Source organism: Anolis carolinensis, chromosome 4 (genome assembly GCF_035594765.1).
Source record: "Anolis carolinensis isolate JA03-04 chromosome 4, rAnoCar3.1.pri, whole genome shotgun sequence".
Taxonomy (NCBI): Eukaryota; Metazoa; Chordata; class Lepidosauria; order Squamata; family Dactyloidae; genus Anolis; species Anolis carolinensis.
The window spans coordinates 52,464,521-52,482,738 of NC_085844.1; the positions used below are offsets into that span (position 1 = coordinate 52,464,521).

Sequence of the window (18,218 nt, forward strand, 5' to 3'; positions counted from 1 at the left end):
AAAGTTACATACATCTTTGCATTTAGTACCAGTTGAAATTCAACATGATCTGGGCTACCTAACTACAATATTCCCCCATATGGGAAAGAAATGGAAAGATCTATCATCAAAGTAGAAGGAAACTATTTACCAGTCTTTACTGGCAACCTGAAAAAGTTGGCTCCACTTTATAGAGACACGAAAAATGTCAAAAGTGTCATGGGAGCTTGTTTTCAATGTGTTTAATTGTAAGATAAAAACATATTAAAACAAACGGGCAATTTTCACTAATAAAAACAAAAATAGCTCTCTTCCTTGTATTTCAGGAACAAAATAATGCAGCTTAGAAATATGTTTAAGCACTGGAAAAGGACTAGAAACTTCTTCCTAATCCACTGCCTTATCACCCAGAACAGATGCTTTGATCTTTTTATATATAAAAAATACAGACAGAAGAACCACATAACGCCATTCCTTGTTTAAAAAAAGAAGCAGCTAATTTCACTGAAACTGATTCCAAAGTAAATACAATGAGGACTTACCTTATACTTAAGATGTAAATCAACAGGGCAATAAAAACATCAACCGTAGCAAAAAATACTGGTTGATACAGTTTCAAATGGCATTGGTATCAGCAACACCATATAAAAGATTTTAAAGAAAGGGCTTTTAAAAAGGCGCTGAACGGTTTTTACTGCATTAGAGTAATCTCCTTCTTAACCCTCTTAAGTTTGTGCTTTATATTATTTCAATATTGTGAATACTAATGTTTAGCTTAATGTTGACCTCTGTATACTTTTAACTATATTGTACTTGCATGAAATTGTAATTTTGAGTCCTAATTTTAGAAAAAGATGAGATACAAATAAAGCTAGTAATAATAATAACAATGGCAAAAATACCATCATCGTCATTATTAGGCAGCTATTTATACAGTAGACTTTTGGGTAACATGAATGTAGATTTAACTGCTGCACATACACTCTTCCACAGCAAGTCATGTTCTAGAAGTATATCTAAATAGGTAAACAGCAAAATACAAGTGGGGTATGATGCCAAGGGCTTTGAATGCACTCCCAAAGGATGAAACGTTCTCACTCAGGACGTTTTATGTATTTTCACAAACATCCCTAACCATTAGATTTCCTGGTGACCTCTGCTCGGGTTCAAGCACATATGTGTAGAAAAACCCTTTAGATCATCCTGACAACTTTCTTCACTGTCCAAGTTTCACAATTATATATAGAAAGTGGGAATACTATAGCATTGACAATTCTGACTTTAGTATTTAATGATGTTTCTCTGTATATAAGATTATCTACTTTGTAAACTCTTAAGTCTGCAGTTGTTTTTATTAGCGTCTTTATTTAATGATGAAGCCAATTCAGAATGCCTTCTTCATCCATATTAAATTGTATAAATCTTCCATTGTCATTCATTTTATTTCCTTCAATAAATGTATCCCGAAAATACAAACCCTGAATGACTTCTATCAGCTTTATTTAATCTCTTGGGAGAGGAGCTTGCTTTCAAAACAGTCAACCTCTCTAGCATTTCCTCAAAGTTAGAAGTTTCTATCTCTAGAGTTTCTGTGGTGCCTGAAGCAGTGAACATCAAGGCAAGTCCAATAAAAGAGCAATAAAACCTTTCAAGTCAGCCTGTTACCCTGTAGCACCTGACACAATATAGGCACTCCTTTTGGAAAACATTGTGATGTTTTTCATACTTCACCAAATGTTTGGAGAAAAACAAATTGTTCTTGTAGAAGTGGATATCCAGGCTTTCTTTGGCTTTTGTAGAGTTTATAAATCTAGGATGCTATGCTGTTTATTCTAGCCTCCTACATTTAAGTGCAGGAAATATTGTTAAAAGAGAACAGTTTTCCCACAGTAACCCTAAAGTATGTGGGGGTGGGGAGAGGAATTTAACTCTTTCCACTTCTTAAATTGGTACATTTAGTACTGCTTCTCTCTTTCTTAGAAAAATTATCTCCTTTCACAAGTACTGCTTTTAGCTAAGCCAAGGGAAAAGATAAGGCCAGGTTTATCTTTTCCTCAACAAAGAGCAGTTTTTGGCTAAGGATTGTTCAATAAAGAAATGAATGCAGTGTTATAAGAAAAGAAAGAAAGAAATAGAAGTGCCCTAAATGACAATCAAGAGAAATATATACAGCATGCAATTTTGTCCTTAAATATTAAGCCAATTCAGGCAACCAAAAACTCAAATATGGAAGACAAAATTGGTATGCACCTGTACCTTGCTGGTCAACCCCCTTCTCCCTACATTGATGGAAAAAAGTTCGCAGAAATTAACTGAGGCTCCTTTCCCACATTATCTGCTTTGAATTGGGATATATGGCAGCGTGGATATTGTGGGTTATTCTGCCTTGATATTCTGGGTTATCTGGGTTGTGGAAGGGCCCTGAATGCAAAATAGTATCTGTGCTCTTGGCCACTGCTACTTGAAGTGCCAGTCCCTGAGCCACTGTTTACCAGTCCCTGGCAGGTTTCCTATAAAGAAACAATTGTACACAATGGAACAAAAATTTAGAACTCATCCTTAGCACACTGTGGAAAAAATATCAGTCTTTTATATCTGAGAACTAGAGAAATACTGCTCTAATCATTTGGAAATTCTGATTTTGCAGGGTTCCCATCAATACAGGACACTACAACTACGCTGAAGTAAGCAAAGTTTTATTTGGACCTTAAGCAACTGAATACAGGGGGTCCTATTAGTTTTAAAACTTGAAAAAAATACTTTTTGGATTACAACTTCATAACTCTCAGTCCATGGAACCAGTCTTAATAAATATGTGAGGGAAGGCCAACTTGACTACACAAATGTCTGTCCAGTGATTCCAGTTTCTGGTCTAACACTATGAAAACTCTGATGTCTATTTCCAGGCTGAATGTCCATCAGATCCACATATTCTGGCTGGATTAGAGAAATCACATGTGCCACAGAACAGCATCTGTCCAAGTATGCCAACCTCGAGAAACTAGGTTGGTGGAAATAAGCAGTATGGTATGAGTAGCCTTAACCTTCCTTTCTTTTTCTCCTTATTCGTTTTATTCATCTACCTCTGCCTCATAAATAACCCAGCACAAGTACCCAACAGTAACATAGCCACTAAGTCTTCATTCTAAGCATGGCCCTTTTATATCAGACTCCAGATGGTAGATCACAGGGCTCTAATAAATACAAAGTGGACCGTGCAAGCTCAAAGTATGCTTAGCAGAGAATAATTCCATGCCTACTATAATTATTGAGGCATAATGGCTGACTGAAATTTGTGACAGATCACTCACATTTATTTTGGGATCTGTTCAACACCTTACTTCTTATATTTTAGGGCTGAAGCATGAGACCAGAAACATGACCCAGGGATAGCACCAAGGATGCTTTGTTTAAATTAAAACCAGACCTAAATGCCTCAGGAAACAATTCAAGAAACACTGGTTCACAAGATGAAATTTCCAAGGGTTTTACAAGAATATCTGACCAAACCTAGGCTGGGTCATGATTCCAGGAATGATTTGCATTCTCTTGATATTTCAAATATGGCAGTGTAGTCCGAAGATAGCACTGAGATAAACCAGCTTATTAGATCAGGCTCCAAAGTAGTAGCTTCAAGGGAAAGAACTGGGATGCAAAACAGGCGACAATCTATGCAAAGTAGATGGGGAAAGCTTTTATTTCTTTAGAAAAGCCTGCTGTTTGGGGAAGGAGGGATTCTAGTTTTTAGTAATTTATTTTAAGGAAATCTTCATAAAATAAAAAAGAGTACAAAGTTGATTATCAACTACTCTGATTGCAAGCAGGTAAAAGGGTTGTTATTTTTCCTGAAAAAACAAATAGCTGATTCTAGGTCATCACAAGCAAGAAGAATGGCTACACAAATTGGTAACAGAAGTATATTAAAATTACTATTTTAAATTGTATAAGAACCTAAGAAGAGTCCAGCTGGGCTTTCAAAAAGTGCAGATATGGTCTCTCTGCTGCAGCTTCCCAGTAATGTTCAGAGGCACAAGTGCCCAGAGCCTGGAAATCTTGCTCTTTAAAAAAAAATAAAACCATCCAAGTCCCTCAGTAAATATAACTACTTGTCAGGAGCAATTCTGGGAGCCTAAGTCCCAATAAGCAACATTCCAAATAGTGCAAGTGCCTTAGAACTCTAGGATTTTATTTAACTTTCATGATCAATAATAGTCACAGTTGTGTGCCTTCAAGTTGTTTCTGACTCATGGTTAACTCTCCAGGAGGGATTTTTCATCGGAAAAAAAAGTAATTGGGGGTTAGAGGGGCTCAAAGAACAGTCTTGGATGCTGCATGTAGCCCCAAAACCATGCTATGCCCATCCTTGGTGTAGAACTGTGGCTTGCTAGATCAAGATAGCATGCTAGCACATGCTACCAAATGATTTCTACTATAACGAGGAGTTACTAAACAAACCATAGACTCTTTGTTTGTGTAGTTTACTGTGGTGCCTGACCACAGAAATCTAAGTTGCTTCTCTCCAAGAAGCTAAAGAAACAAAACTAAAACATGCCATGGATTACCACTGGCTGTCCAAATAAAAACAATACCAGAGAGACAAGCTAGGCTGCTAGAAAAAACAAGTCATGGACATAAAGCTTGTGGTTTCTTTAGCTGTTCCTTCTTGTAGACAGCAACTGGGTAGCAAGTATCAGCATGATGCTTCATCCCCAATGTAACAGAATGTGTACTCTTGACTTGCTGTAGAGTGCAAGTCTCATTTTAAACGCAGACAAGAATGTAGCCAAGTAATGACTATCCCATGATTCCAGGGATCTTTTGATTTCCCCAAAAGGTATATAAAGTGTTCCCTTGCTACTTCACAGTTCGCTTTTCGCAGACTCGCTGTTTCGCGGTTTTTTAATAAACACTAAAATAATAGTAAAAATCATAAATTAATATTATAAATTCCTCTTTCTACTTACTTCCTAAGGAGAAGCCTAAGGAAGGAAGGAAGAAGCCAAAGGGAGAGAAAAGGAGGCTGAAGCAGCTTTGTTTTCATCTGACAAGGCAGCAGCAGACAGAGACACTACTTGCCAGTGAGATTGTAAACAACACAAATATAGCGTCCCTACTTCACAGATTTTCACTTTTTGCAGGTGGTCCTGGAATGTAACCCCTGCGAATAGTGAGGGAATACTGTACATGTCTGGACACAGAAGTAAATCAAACTGTTTTATTCAACTGGATTCTGAAGTGGTATAAGAAAGGAAGATGATTTAATGCGAAAAAAGCATGAAGCAGCCACATTCATGGAAATGTGGCTGCTTCATGCTATGGCCTGATACGTCCATAACAAGGGAAGCAATTAAATACTGTTTCGTCTTGGGAGAAAAATACCAAGACTTCCTTAGAAGAAAACTGTCTGTATTCATCATGTGGCAAAGTGTACAGAAATCAGGAATGCAAACTGTTTTACTGATTACTAATCAGTAACAACTTCAGGTGATGTTCACACCATGTGTCCTTCTAGATGTTTGTGCGGTATCAACAGTGCATATGAAGACCATACCATAAAGGGTATAAACACAGAAATAGACCCTACACTGAGCCGATTCACAAGTTTTAGTTCTGTAGCTGGCAAGTGATTCACCATGTTTTCAGATCACATATTTCTGTAGCCTTCCTGGAGATGTCAACCACATCCATGTGGAAATTCAGGTCCTTTCTTGTGGTTGTGTGCAGTCCAGTCTCTTCTGATTTATTGTGACCCCAAAGTAAACCTATCATGGGCTAGAATTTGTTCAGAGACTTGTCCTTCCCCCGAGATTGAAAGTGTGTGACATGCCCAATGTCACCAGTAGGTTTTCATGATTGAGCCAGAATTTGAACCCTGGTCTCCCAATGTCCTGGCCCAACACACAAGCCAACACTCAAACCATTACACTAAGCTGGCTCTCTTTTAAAACATGACTACTACAGTACAACATTTTGCTAAGCAAATCAAGGCAATCAGCAGTTTTCCTTCCCAATGTTATGTCTATAGTAATTCTTACAAAAAGTAATTGGCCCAGGGTCACCTATTGTTAAATAAGAATTTGAAAATAAGTATCCTTATTTTTCAAACTCAAGCACCACATCACAATAGGTGCTTCTGGATCTGTTCATATTGTTTATAAGATAACCAAGAAATACTCAAATTAAGGAACAAAGACAGCTATTTTCCCCACTTGTAAGCATCTCTTTTCCAGGTTGCCTGGAAAGGTCTGTTTCTCACCAAAAGTGGTCAGGAAAGGGGCTGTAGACTATTTTTCCCAATTAAAAAAATCCCAATGGTTCCAAAAAGCCAATATTATATTTAGAAAAATGGGAAACCCAGATCTTGGGAAGCTGTTTTTAAAATTATGACCTTTGAAAACACGATCAGCTTATATTGATGTATATACCTAGCCTCTGTTCATATCCTATATAATCCCCCCTTCTATATCCCATCTCTCTCCCAAAATGAGAAGCAAAGCAACTAACAATGGGTTAAATATTTTCCTCTTATTTGTGCTGTTATTTCCTCCATATTTACACAACAAAAACACTAATAAAAACATTTTTTAGAAATTTCCCCAACTATGCCCACTAGAACCCAAACAGTCGGTTCAGCTGTTGAAAGATTTAGGGAATTGCATTTCTCAAAAACTTTCAAAGTTCTGATTCCAGCCACAACAGCCAAAGTAGTAATGTTTTGTGACCCTTGACAACTGGTTGATAGACTCTTTAAGATAAGGTATATTTTATCATTCAGTGTTTTAATATGACTATTTAATGTTATACTGTATACTGATTTAATTATATATTTTTAAAATTTACACTGCAAGCACCTTGGATCCCATGTTAATAGAAAAGGTGGGACCAGGTTAACAAAGCAAGATGGAGGTTATACACTGGGACTAGGTTCCTTTATGTCAGAGTAGAAGCTTTGTTAAACAAAGGGATTCATGTATGGAACCATCTTGTTTAGTAATTTAGGTGGAAATACTCTTGAGAGGAAGCAATTCAGAGAAATTCCATAGTAAGCTATTATGATATAGCTGTATTTTCACCCAAGTCTGCTTATGCTTTAAACTGGTCTTAAGCTGTCTCAGTGATTTTAAACGGTCTTGTTTTCACGTTTCCCCACTCAAATGATTCCTTCTGCTTTAAATTGTGTTTAAACCATAGATTCAGAATTGGAAAAGCCTAAAAAGGCCGCAAAGGGCAACCCTATTCTGCCATGCAGGGAAACACAGTCAAGGCACTCCTTCCAACAAATGGCCACCCAGACTCTACTTAAAAAGGAGACCACAGCATTGAGCCTGGGCAGTTAAAGCAGAGTCAAACTGCAGTAAGTGTACATTACAGACCTACTGCAAGATACAGAAAATACTAATATTAAAAAACTCTAAAAATCAGGTCAGTAAATAAAGAACAACACTCAAAAACAGGGGAATTCCAGACAAGAAACAATCAGGGCCAGCTAATCACCTTCCAAGGATTCCCCAGGAAAGCAGCCAAGCTTTGAAGCTGCAAGGCTATTCAATGCTAATCAAGGTGATCAATTGCAACATTCACACTTGCCTCAAACAGACAAGAGTTCTTTCTCCCACCCTGGATATTCCACAGATACATAAATTCCACTTGCCTAGTTTCCAACAAACCTCACAACTTTTGCGGATGCCTGCCATAGATGTGGGCAAGACGTTAGGAGAGAATACTTCTGGAACATGGCCATACAGCCCGGAAAACTCACAGCAACCCACAGAAAAGACAGTGGAATTGGGAGGATTGTAATCTAGGCAGAAACAGGGTTAGACTAGCTGTGGAAAGTCCCAGGGGCGAGTCCTAGAGGAGGCCATGGCAAAACTCCTCTGAGAGAAGAACTCAGAATCATGAAGCTGGAAGAGCCCAGTCCAGGCAGGAAAACACAATCAAAGAACTTTCCCGAGAAAACCTTTGAAGAAGTTCGCTTCCTAACACACTTATTCAAAGACATAGGTGTGCGCCTGAAAAATGACCTCGCCTGGGTTTTAAGCCACGAAAAGCGACCTTGCCCAGCTTCCCTCAAGAGCAGCAGGAACCCTTTCTGCCTCTGCTTGAACTCCGCGAAGACCTTTCCCGCCCGTTGAACCTCCGCGCCCAGGTTGCCTACAGTTCGCAGGGAGTGGCGAGGGCAACGGCAGGCAATCCAGGAGGAAGGAAGGAGGAACCCTGCCAGCGAAGTAAGTTTTCCCCCTGCGGTGCAGCATTTCTTGAAAAGCTCCTGGCTGCAGCGTTCAAGCGAATGAAAGCCAGGTCCTTGGGAGGGGGAGAGGCCCTTTTCTCTTTCCTTCCTTCCGCCCCTACCAAGGCCCTGAGGCGGCTGCCCAACAGGTTGCCTCCACAACTGACTCACCAAGAGCAGCAGGACCCCAGGGGTCCCCAGGCCAGGAAGCCAAGCCATGGCTCCGTCCTCTTCTTTCTTTGGGCCTCGGTCCCTAGAGCCCGGCGGGAGACGAGAAAGAAGCGCCCACCTCCGAGGTGCCTGGCGGCTGTTCCTCGAGGAGGGAAGGCTCCAGTGCAATGGGGCTGGCGGGGCAGGGAAGGAAGGAAGGGAGGGAGGAAGGGGGCTGGCCGGAGGGAGTGGCTTTGCAGGGGAGAGGACAGCAGGTGAGTCACGGAAGGGCGCCTGCTCTTTGCCCCCCAGCCTTTGTCGGGAGGGAGCGCGCCAGCCTTTGGGGCTTCCAGGGTTTCTTCCCTTGTCGCCTTTTGGTGCAAACTCTGGCGCAAACAAAGCCAGACCCTCTTCATGCCTTCTGCGGAACAGTTCCCGCCCGCTTCACATTTCTATTCCCAATCTAGGGTGCATGTACACTTCAGAATTAATCCAGTTTGAGACCAGTTGGTGCTTTGTAGCTAGCTCAAAACACAAATGACCTACTCTATATACCAGGGGTCCTCAAACTTTTGAAGCCGAGGGCCGGTCCACAATCCTTCAGACTGTTGAGGGATTGTTGAGACTGATTATCATTTGAAAAAGAAATACAAACAAATTCCGATGCACACTGCACATATCTTATTTGTAGTGCAAAAACAACGACAACAACAACAAGAACAAGAACAATGAAAGAACAATACAATATTTAAAAATAAAAACAATTTTAACCAACATACATTGATCAGGATTTCAATGGGAAGTGTGCTCCTGCTTCTGGCCAATGAGATAGTCAAGTTAATTAGGGTTGTTGTTGTTGTTGTTGTTATTGTTGTTGTTGTGTGCCTTCAAGTCATTTCAGACTTTGGGTGAGCCTAAGTCTAAAATTTATTTATTTATTTATTTATTTATTTATTATTTACTGCATTTATTTACTACATTTGTATCACACCCTTCTCACCCCAAAGGGGACTCAGAGTGGCTTACAAATTATATGTACATACAATATATTATATTACTAGCATAGCACAATATTAGCATTATATATTACTATATTGAACTATACCACAATACTGTAATATTATTAGTAATATTATATGTAATATAGAATATATAATTAATATTATATGGTATTATTATTAGTGTTATATTGTATTACATTTTAATATTATTATCAATATTATATGTATATACAATATATTATAAAACTGAGGGCGGGGGCCAGGTAAATGACATCGGAGGGCCGCATCCAGCCCCCGGGCCTTAGTTTGGGGACCCCTGCTATATACAATTGAAAATAAAACAGTCCAGTAAACAATATGTCTGGAAAATTAGTTATACTGTTTAAATTCACAGTAATAACAAACAACATCAAATGGATCGTCCAATATACATTGAAATGCAGTCGGTGTTAAATTCACAGTAATAACAAACAACCTCAAATGGATTGTCCAATATACATTGAAATGCAGCTTTGTAGCTAGCCTCAGGTGCCTCTTTATTTATTTATTTATTGTATTTATATACAGTGTCCCCTCACTTATCACAGGGGCTACGTTCCAGGACCACCCATAATAAATGAAAATCTGTGAAGTAGGGACACTATATTTATTCTATGTGTGGAGGAGAGCAAACCACACACATAGAACACCAGCAGAGAAGAAGAATGGAAGCGAAATAACCCTTTTTTATTTCCAACTCTTCCCTATCCCCCCTTTATTTCTCTCTCCCCCCTTCCAAAACCCTTTGCACTGCAAAACCCCACAAAACAGCGAAACTACCATGATAAATAGTTACATTAATATTTATTAAAAACCTGCAAAACAAGAAGGGAGTGAAAAGTGAACAGCAAAGTAGTGAGGGAATACTGTACTGCTTTTCTCACCCCTGGGGGGACTCAAATCAATTTACAACATACTGATGACAAAATTCAATGCCAAACATACATGTGAAAACCAAATCATAATATCTAACAATAACATAGATAAAGGTTTTCCTCTGACATTAAGTCTAGTCCTGTCAGACTCTGGGGGTTGGTGCTCATCTCCATTTCTAAGCCAAAGAGCCAGCATTGTCTGTAGACGCTTCCAAGTTCATGTGGCTGGCATGACTGCATGGAGTGCTGTTATCTTCCCACTAGAGCAGTACCTATTGATCTACACACATTTGCATGTTTTCGAACTGCTAGGTTGGCAGAAGCTGGGGATAATAGCAGGAGCTCACCCTGCTCCCCGGATTCAAACCAACCCAAATTGGGATATTCTGAAATGGAGCCTGTAACATGCATCAGTGTGCCTAAGTGCAAACCACGTTGCATGGCAAAGCCAATTAAAGGACACGCACTCCAGTGATCCAATCATGCATATTGTGCATGAAACAAAGTTTGTTCACATTAAACCATCAGATGAAGGTGTCATTATCTATATGGACAATTTTGGATTCTGGAATATTTCAGATTTTGAAATCTGGGTGCTCAATCTGTCCTAGGCAGAAGTCAGGGAATGGCCCAAAGGGTAATTTCATGGAGCTTTGCTGTGGAAAATGGTGTCACTACAGTTAGTATTACCTGGTGTGATAACCCCAGGTATCACTCTCATGGGCCTCCTCCCATGCTAGACTATCTTGCACTATTCTAGAAAATTTGAAAAAAACAGCGGCAACAAAAACAGAGTGTACAGATGAAACCCTATCCATTTGCATTCAAAGTGTCATTGGGTAAAAATGACAGCTTTAACTGGAATGTGTGTGCATTAGAAGTTTCAGAAAGTATATTAGGACATAGTATTAACCTTGTATGTACATTGATATAGTTGCATTTATGAAACATGTTTTTGTGGTTTAACTACAGGAATATTTTTATAAAAATATTGTAATAAATTCCAGCTGTAATAGTGCTCAAAATTATAAAAAACTAATGTTGGTCTTAACTCCTCAATGGATGTCACCAATCTTTCTAATGATGCCACTGGTTTTGGATTTAGTGATAATTCATCCAGTGAACAGTTCCTTAATCCCAGCCCTGCAGTAATGTCAGTAGGGTGTGGCATTTGGGCTTTCCCAAGCAATGTCCTTCTTTCCCAACTGTTTTACATATATTGATGTTCCTAGATAAGCCACTGGGTTCTTTCTGACTATGTCTCCAGACAGTTTTGAGTCAGTAGGATAGTGTAATGCAATACAACTTCTTTTGTGTATCTTTCCAGCTCTTGAGACAAGAAAATTGTCTCTAGGAAGCCCATTAAGATCCCAGGGAAAAAGGCCTATCTGGGCCATTTTCTGATTTTCTTAATAAATTGTGGATAATTTCACTTGACACTATTTTCTTTAGACAAGTCTTTCTAGGAATAAGTTTGAATCAGGTGTCTCCGGGCCTACTCCTGGTCCATTTCTCTGATATCTGTAAGCTGTTTTGGATCCTACCTTGCAGAAAATGAATGAATGAATAAATGTCATTGTTCAGCCCCAAATACATATAGCCTACAGAGAGGCAACACTTTTTTTCAAATGTTGTGTCAAACAAATTGGATTGGGATTCAGACTCGTCTTAAAAACATCTTAGTGTTCTATGCATAGTTTCTTTACTATGATGATGATTTCACTTATTCCAGTTATGAACACGAGACTTTAATTGGTTTCCGGGAAAAGTGATAATGAGATCTAATTCAAATTAGTTCTTAAGAATTTCAGCACATCAGAAGGGCAGCAATGTTCAGAAAAGTAGTGCCAAAGCTACATAAAATTATGCATGTTAATGAGAAAATATATATACACCTTTATGCAGCTTTAAAGGTGGATTAGGGGAATATTAGGAGTGGCTGTTAATGGCTATAGAACATGCAAGTTCCTTCAAAAAGGCCATTGTCTTCCTCAAAGCATCTGGGTGACCAAAACAGGAAAGTGATGAAAAAGTATCCTTTCCCTCTTTAAGTTTTTCTGAACAAGTAGGTAAAACATTTTAACTAGACATTTCCATATATCATATATACTTGAGTGTAAGCCGACCCAAATATAAGCCAAGGCACCTAATTTTACCACAAAAACTGGGAAAACTTATTGACTTGAGTATAAGACGAGGGTGGAAAATGCAGCGGCTATGGGTCAAATTCAAAAATAAAAATAGATATTAATAAAATTGCATTATTTGAGGCATCAGTAGGTTAAATGTTTTTGAATATTTATATAAAACTAATTTAAGGTAATAATAAGACTTTAATAAGATAAGACTGTCCAACTCTGAATACCTTTATACTCAAGTATAAGCCGACCTGAATAGAAGCCGGCCAGGACCCTCACTCGAGTATAAGCCGAGGGAAGCCTTTTCAGCCCTAAAAAAGGGCTGAAAAACTAGGCTTATACTCAAGTATATACAGTACTTTTAGCTGGACAATTGTGAAGAAATTTCCATTGCTTATGATAACTAAGAAAATCTGCCATTCTTCTCCAGAAAAGTTTTCCCTCCCTCGCTTTTTGTCAGGACCTGTCCTATCTTCAGACAGAACCAATGAAGAGGGTAATGGAAGGTCAGAAAATTGTTATTTTCTTATTTGCTTTTGTTATATTTTTACCACCAGACACTGAGAAGGTGATTGTGATTGATTTCTAGGTGCCAAAACCCCACCTTGACTTGATTGAGCAGAGGGCACATCATTGTACTTCAGTGACATTGCTAAGAATAACCTGTAGCCCCAAAATGACTGGTTGTATTAGTTTTGTATCTCATTCAGCACTTCCTTGAACATGTTGTCAGTGAACTTTACTGGGTGAGTTCCAGTACTGTATGAGAGGATAAGTGTGCCTTTTCATTCCCTTCATGCTATTCATAGTGTTACAAAGCATTCATTTTTTTAACTTAATTTCTCTTTCACAATCTCTCAGTTTTCTAATGCCCAAATCTCATTTTTCTTGGGAAGACGCACCATCCTGTTGATTAGTGATACCTATCAACTTTTATCTATGAATTCACCCAGCAAAATAGATCTTATCAATCTCTCAAATAGTGAGTGTTGGCAGGACAGTTGGACCTCTTCATTTGTGGTTTTCACTTTTGCAAATCTGATTATACACATTTTGATTGATATGTTCTCCCTGAATCTTCCATTAGAAGCTGACCACAGATTTACACCGGAATACTTAGAGATTCCTAAAGATAACACTTCTCTACACATTTGTAGATCCTCCAATGTGATTCTATGGTTGACTTATGGTAGATGCTGACCACTGAGTTGCACTGGAGGATCTAGAAACTGTTAGAGAGGTGTTTTCTTACTTTTTTCCACTTTTGTGAGCAAATGTGGAGTGCTGAATCTATTTGAATCAAAACTGAAAGGGATCCATGAGATAACACAATGGAAGGGCAGTTCTGAAGGAACAAAACAGTATCCTAAGATGTCAAGAAATATTGAATGCTAGAGTCAGAATTGCCCATGCCATTGTATTTTCAATTTCTATGTATAGTTACAAAAGCAGTGAAGAAAACTGATAGGAAGAAAATGAACTCATTTCAAATGAGGGCCTGGAGGAGAATTCTAAGGATAGCATGGCTTGCCAAAAAGACAAGTGGTCCTAGACTAAACTCTCCTGAGAGCCCAAGATGACTGTTGTAATGCTTGTGTCAGAACCCTGGCAGCAGAGCACCAATAACCTTACACAGAGGCCAGTCTCTATCTAATATCTTTATTAAAGAAATATATAAAATCAATAAAAACAAGTGAAGAATATAGTTCAGAAGCAGACCTTTCAAATGAGGTCAAATATAGTCCAAAAATGTATAGTCCAATAAATGATATTAGAGTTCAAAGTTTTAATCCACTTGACCGAAACACACACTTTGCCAAGCAATAGTGTGGGGAAATAACAGAGTCTTAGAGTCCAATGAAGCTTGACAACAAGGCTGGAAATAAACTTGATTCTTGGCTAGATCCGTGACTGGAGACAAGGCAAACATGAAGCATGAAACAGAGTCCGTGGTAAAACCGTGAGACAGGGCAAGGCTTGAAGCTTGATCCGGGAAGCAAGGAACTGGGATTACGAAGTCCACACACGATCTCTCTCCTCAAGCTGATCAATTGACTCCGCAAAGAATCCCTCGCGCCAAACACCTATATTGGGTCTCGTTTTCCCGCCAACAGAACTCTTTCCCTAGAGAACGGGAAACGAAACCCAACTCTGTCCAGATGTGTGACTCCTTAGAATTTCCCAAGGGAAGCAGGCCTAATCGGCTTGATTTTTGGCAGCGATGCGTAAACTCCTTCGTTGGGCCTCCCTGACTCCCCTTTCTCTAGCATAAGATTCCTTCCTGGGAAACGGAGGGGAGTTCTGCCCAAGGCCTGTTTGGCTGAATTCTTGAGGGCAAACATCAACATCCTGCAGGTGAAGAGACTCCGGCTCTTGCTGAACCGGCGAAAACCCCATGTTTTCCTCTTCGTCTGTCACAATAGTACTAGGAACAGGATTACAAGGCCCATGAGTCATCACAGCTTGGTATTAGGAAAAGAGGAAGACAATATTATAGGTGGTTAGATTCAATCAAGGAAACCAGAGCCCCGAGTTTGCAAGATCTGAGCAGGGCTATTGATGATAGAGTGAATTGCAGGTCTCTCATTCATAGGCCAGCCATAAGTCAAAATTGTCTTGACAGCAGATAACAGCATAGATTCTTTTAAAAGGTGAAATATTGAAAAGGAGGTGGCAGACAAGAGGGATTAAACTAATATGTTAGTTTCTTCTGTGTTAGTGAAATGGCTTTATGCATGCCTTTTATTGCAAACAAATGCTCCCCAGAAGCCTCATCTACATTCAAAGATGTAACTTTCTTTCCCCCTTAATTTCACACCTTCATGCTGTGCTGAATGACCATATCCAATATTATGCCCACATTTCTGCCTTTCCAAAAAAGATCCATCTCAATTGTGTGGTTTTATTGATCAAAGCCAGCCAATAACAAAATCTTATTCAAAGGGGGATAAGTCTTTTGTATTTAGGACAGCTCCTAATTTCTGTATCCTTAGCACCTCAACTAGAAACGTGCAGACAACACTCGTTCTGTTTTATGAGCAAAGAGAGGATCTTTTGTATTCTTTTTGTATTCTTAGTGAAACTTGTTCAAGACGTCATTCATACATGCCACTCCCATGTAGCTCTGAGTAAGGCAAAGAAAAGACATTCGTCAGCACGTAGATATGATAAATTCTTTCTCATTGAGCTTGAGAAGTCTCAATAAGGTACGACAAGGTGATTCATCTCATGTTTCAGTCAGCCCATTCTTAAGTCATGGATTAGACTGGGATACAGTTCTGATCTATTATATATTTCTGATGTCCTGTACATGTTTCCTCCCCTTGCTGATCATGCTTTCATGGTTTCTCCTACCCTTAAGTTAGTTCTACTTAAAAGAACTGAAATTTAGCCTGATTGCTCTAAAGTAGGTAAAGGTTTTTCCCTAGTGTCCAACTCTGTGGGTTGGTGCTCACGTCCATTTCTAAGCCAAAGAGCCAGCGTTGTCCATAGACATCTCTTTGGTCATGTGGCCGCCATGATTGCATGGAGCACCTGATTCCTCTAGTAAAGATAAAGGTTTCCCCTGACGTTAAGTCCAGTCGTGTCTGACTCTGGGGGTTGGTGCTCATCTCCATATCTAAGCCGAAGAGCCGGCATTGTCCCTAGACACCTCCAAGGTCATGTGGCCGGCATGACTGCATGGAATGCCGTTACCTTCCCGCCAGACCGGTACCTATTGATCTACTCACATTTGCATGTTTTCGAACTGCTAGGTTGGCAGAAGCTGGAGCTAACAGTGGGCGCTCACTCTGCTCCCCGGATTTGAACCTGGCACCTTTCAGTCTGCAAGTTCAGCAGCTCAGCGCTTTAACACACTGAGCTACCAGAGGCTCTACTGATTGCTCTGCTGCAGGTTAAATTGGATCTACTCTTTTCAGACCAATTACTGTTATAAATATAGTTGTTGCTATTACTGGGTGACTTCCAATGAACTTTGAAGTATAAAAACTAGAGTTATGCAAAACAATTGTAAGCGGATCATAAATTGTGTTTCATTAAATCTGTAGTTACAAACCAATTTACGACCTCCTAGAGCCACCCTCCCCATCAAGCACAAACAAATCAAAACAATCCCCTCTGAGTTTTTGTAAGGAAGTTCATTTTTTGTATGTCCTTTCTCTCTGTCCATCTGCCTCCCTATCCCTTCACAGAGGTGGCAGGGCTGCTCTTCCTCTCTCTCTCCCACTCTCCATCAGTCTCCCATCAGTGAGTGTGGTCTCCTCTTCCACCAGGCCCATGGCTCACTGTGCGGGGGAGGCCAACAGAGAGTTGGAGAGGGAGAGAGAGGCAGGGTCTGCTCAGTAAGTACTCTAGAACCAGAAGCTTTTGACGTGGCCTCTTCTCCCATCAGGTGTGCGGTGCCTGCTAGTCCCAGGTCCAGTGCAGGGCTGGGCCTGTTCACATAAGGCTGGGCAATGGAGGGAGAAGAGCATCCCCAAGCTCCTCTTCCTCCACCAGGTATAGTTTAGCTCCTGTAGGATTTTTTTTTTAAATAACGAAAGGAATAAAATAACTAATTTCTTGTCACTTTTAATTAGATACAACCCAGACCCCTTAGGAATTGTTTGAAACACTTTAGAATCAAAATGGGGGTTGCACAAATTTTGTAAATACAAATGAATAGCAACCCTCTTCTAAGGTTTTCTGTGCAATACTTATTCATACAAGGATTGTTATTCTTCATTAAGGATGAGAGTGTGTGACTTGCCCAGCCAAATGATGTTGTCTTTTGCACAAGAGATGTTCTCCTTTGAAATAGATTTTGCTCATGAGGATTAGCATGCATTATTACACCAAAATCTTACATACTGTGGAAATTCCTGACATATGTAAATTCATTTCATCATGTTAAACTTCTTCACATATGTCTTAATCATTGTAATCTTTTAATTAAAATGAACTAATTGCTGTCATTATCTTTCTTTCCTAGAAATTAGAGCCGGCTTTTACACCTGCTAAGCTGTGCTCAAGTTTTGCTCTGTGCAAAATATATCAGATGTGTTATTTTACTTTCTTAAAGCACATATATAAAGTTATTGTCAGCCCTCCATATTTACAGGGGTTAGGGGTGGAAAATGTGGAACTGTGGAAAAAACATAAATATGTCTGGGAGGGGACAAAATGTTGTATAGCTGGTAGGTGTGTGTGTGTGTGTGTGTGTGTGTGTAAGGTTGCTGCTGTGCCTTCGTCAAAGTCATGGAGAGGGGAGTAATGGTAGAAACTGATATCACCACATTGCTGTCCTCCACTATTTCAGGGAGCAGAGTAGTAAGATGTAAAATACTTAGATTTGGTTGGACAAAGTGATATCAGAAAAGTCCATAGTTGCAGACTTTGACTGGTTTAACCTTGGAAAGAACTGGGCAAAGCCTAGTCAATGACTTAAGCAGTGTATCAGCAAGAGGCATTCTCAAACCCTGAGGCAGGAGGTTTCTTCCTAGGAATCCAAGGGCCCTTCCACACAGCTATATAACTCAGAATATCAAGGCAGTTAATCCACAATATCTGCTTTGAACTGAGTTGTCTGAGGCCCCTTCCACACAGCTGAATAAAATCCCACATTTTCTGCTTTGAACTGGGATATATGACAGTGTGGGCTCAGATAACCCAGTTCAAAGCAGATATTGTGGGATTTGATGCCTTGATATGACTGTGTGGAAGACCCATGAGTCCATACTGCCATATTACCCAGTTCAAAGCAGATAATGTGGGATTTTATATAGCTGTGTGGAAGGAGCCTCAGTTATTTGCCAATAATGGAAGC

The 18,218-nt window shown here is 39.6% G+C and overlaps 1 protein-coding gene across 1 annotated transcript in view; it reads right to left on the reverse strand.

Annotated features, from left to right (window-relative positions):
• The window catches only part of dsg2 (desmoglein 2), a 33,828-nt gene extending 25,252 nt beyond the window's left edge, over positions 1-8,576 (reverse strand). The window contains exon 1 of the mRNA XM_003223530.4: positions 8,381-8,576. Within this exon, the coding sequence (XP_003223578.2) occupies positions 8,381-8,428 (48 nt within the window). The 5' untranslated portion in view covers positions 8,429-8,576. The remainder of the gene's footprint in view (positions 1-8,380) is intronic.
• Between the last annotated feature and the right edge of the window lie 9,642 nt (positions 8,577-18,218).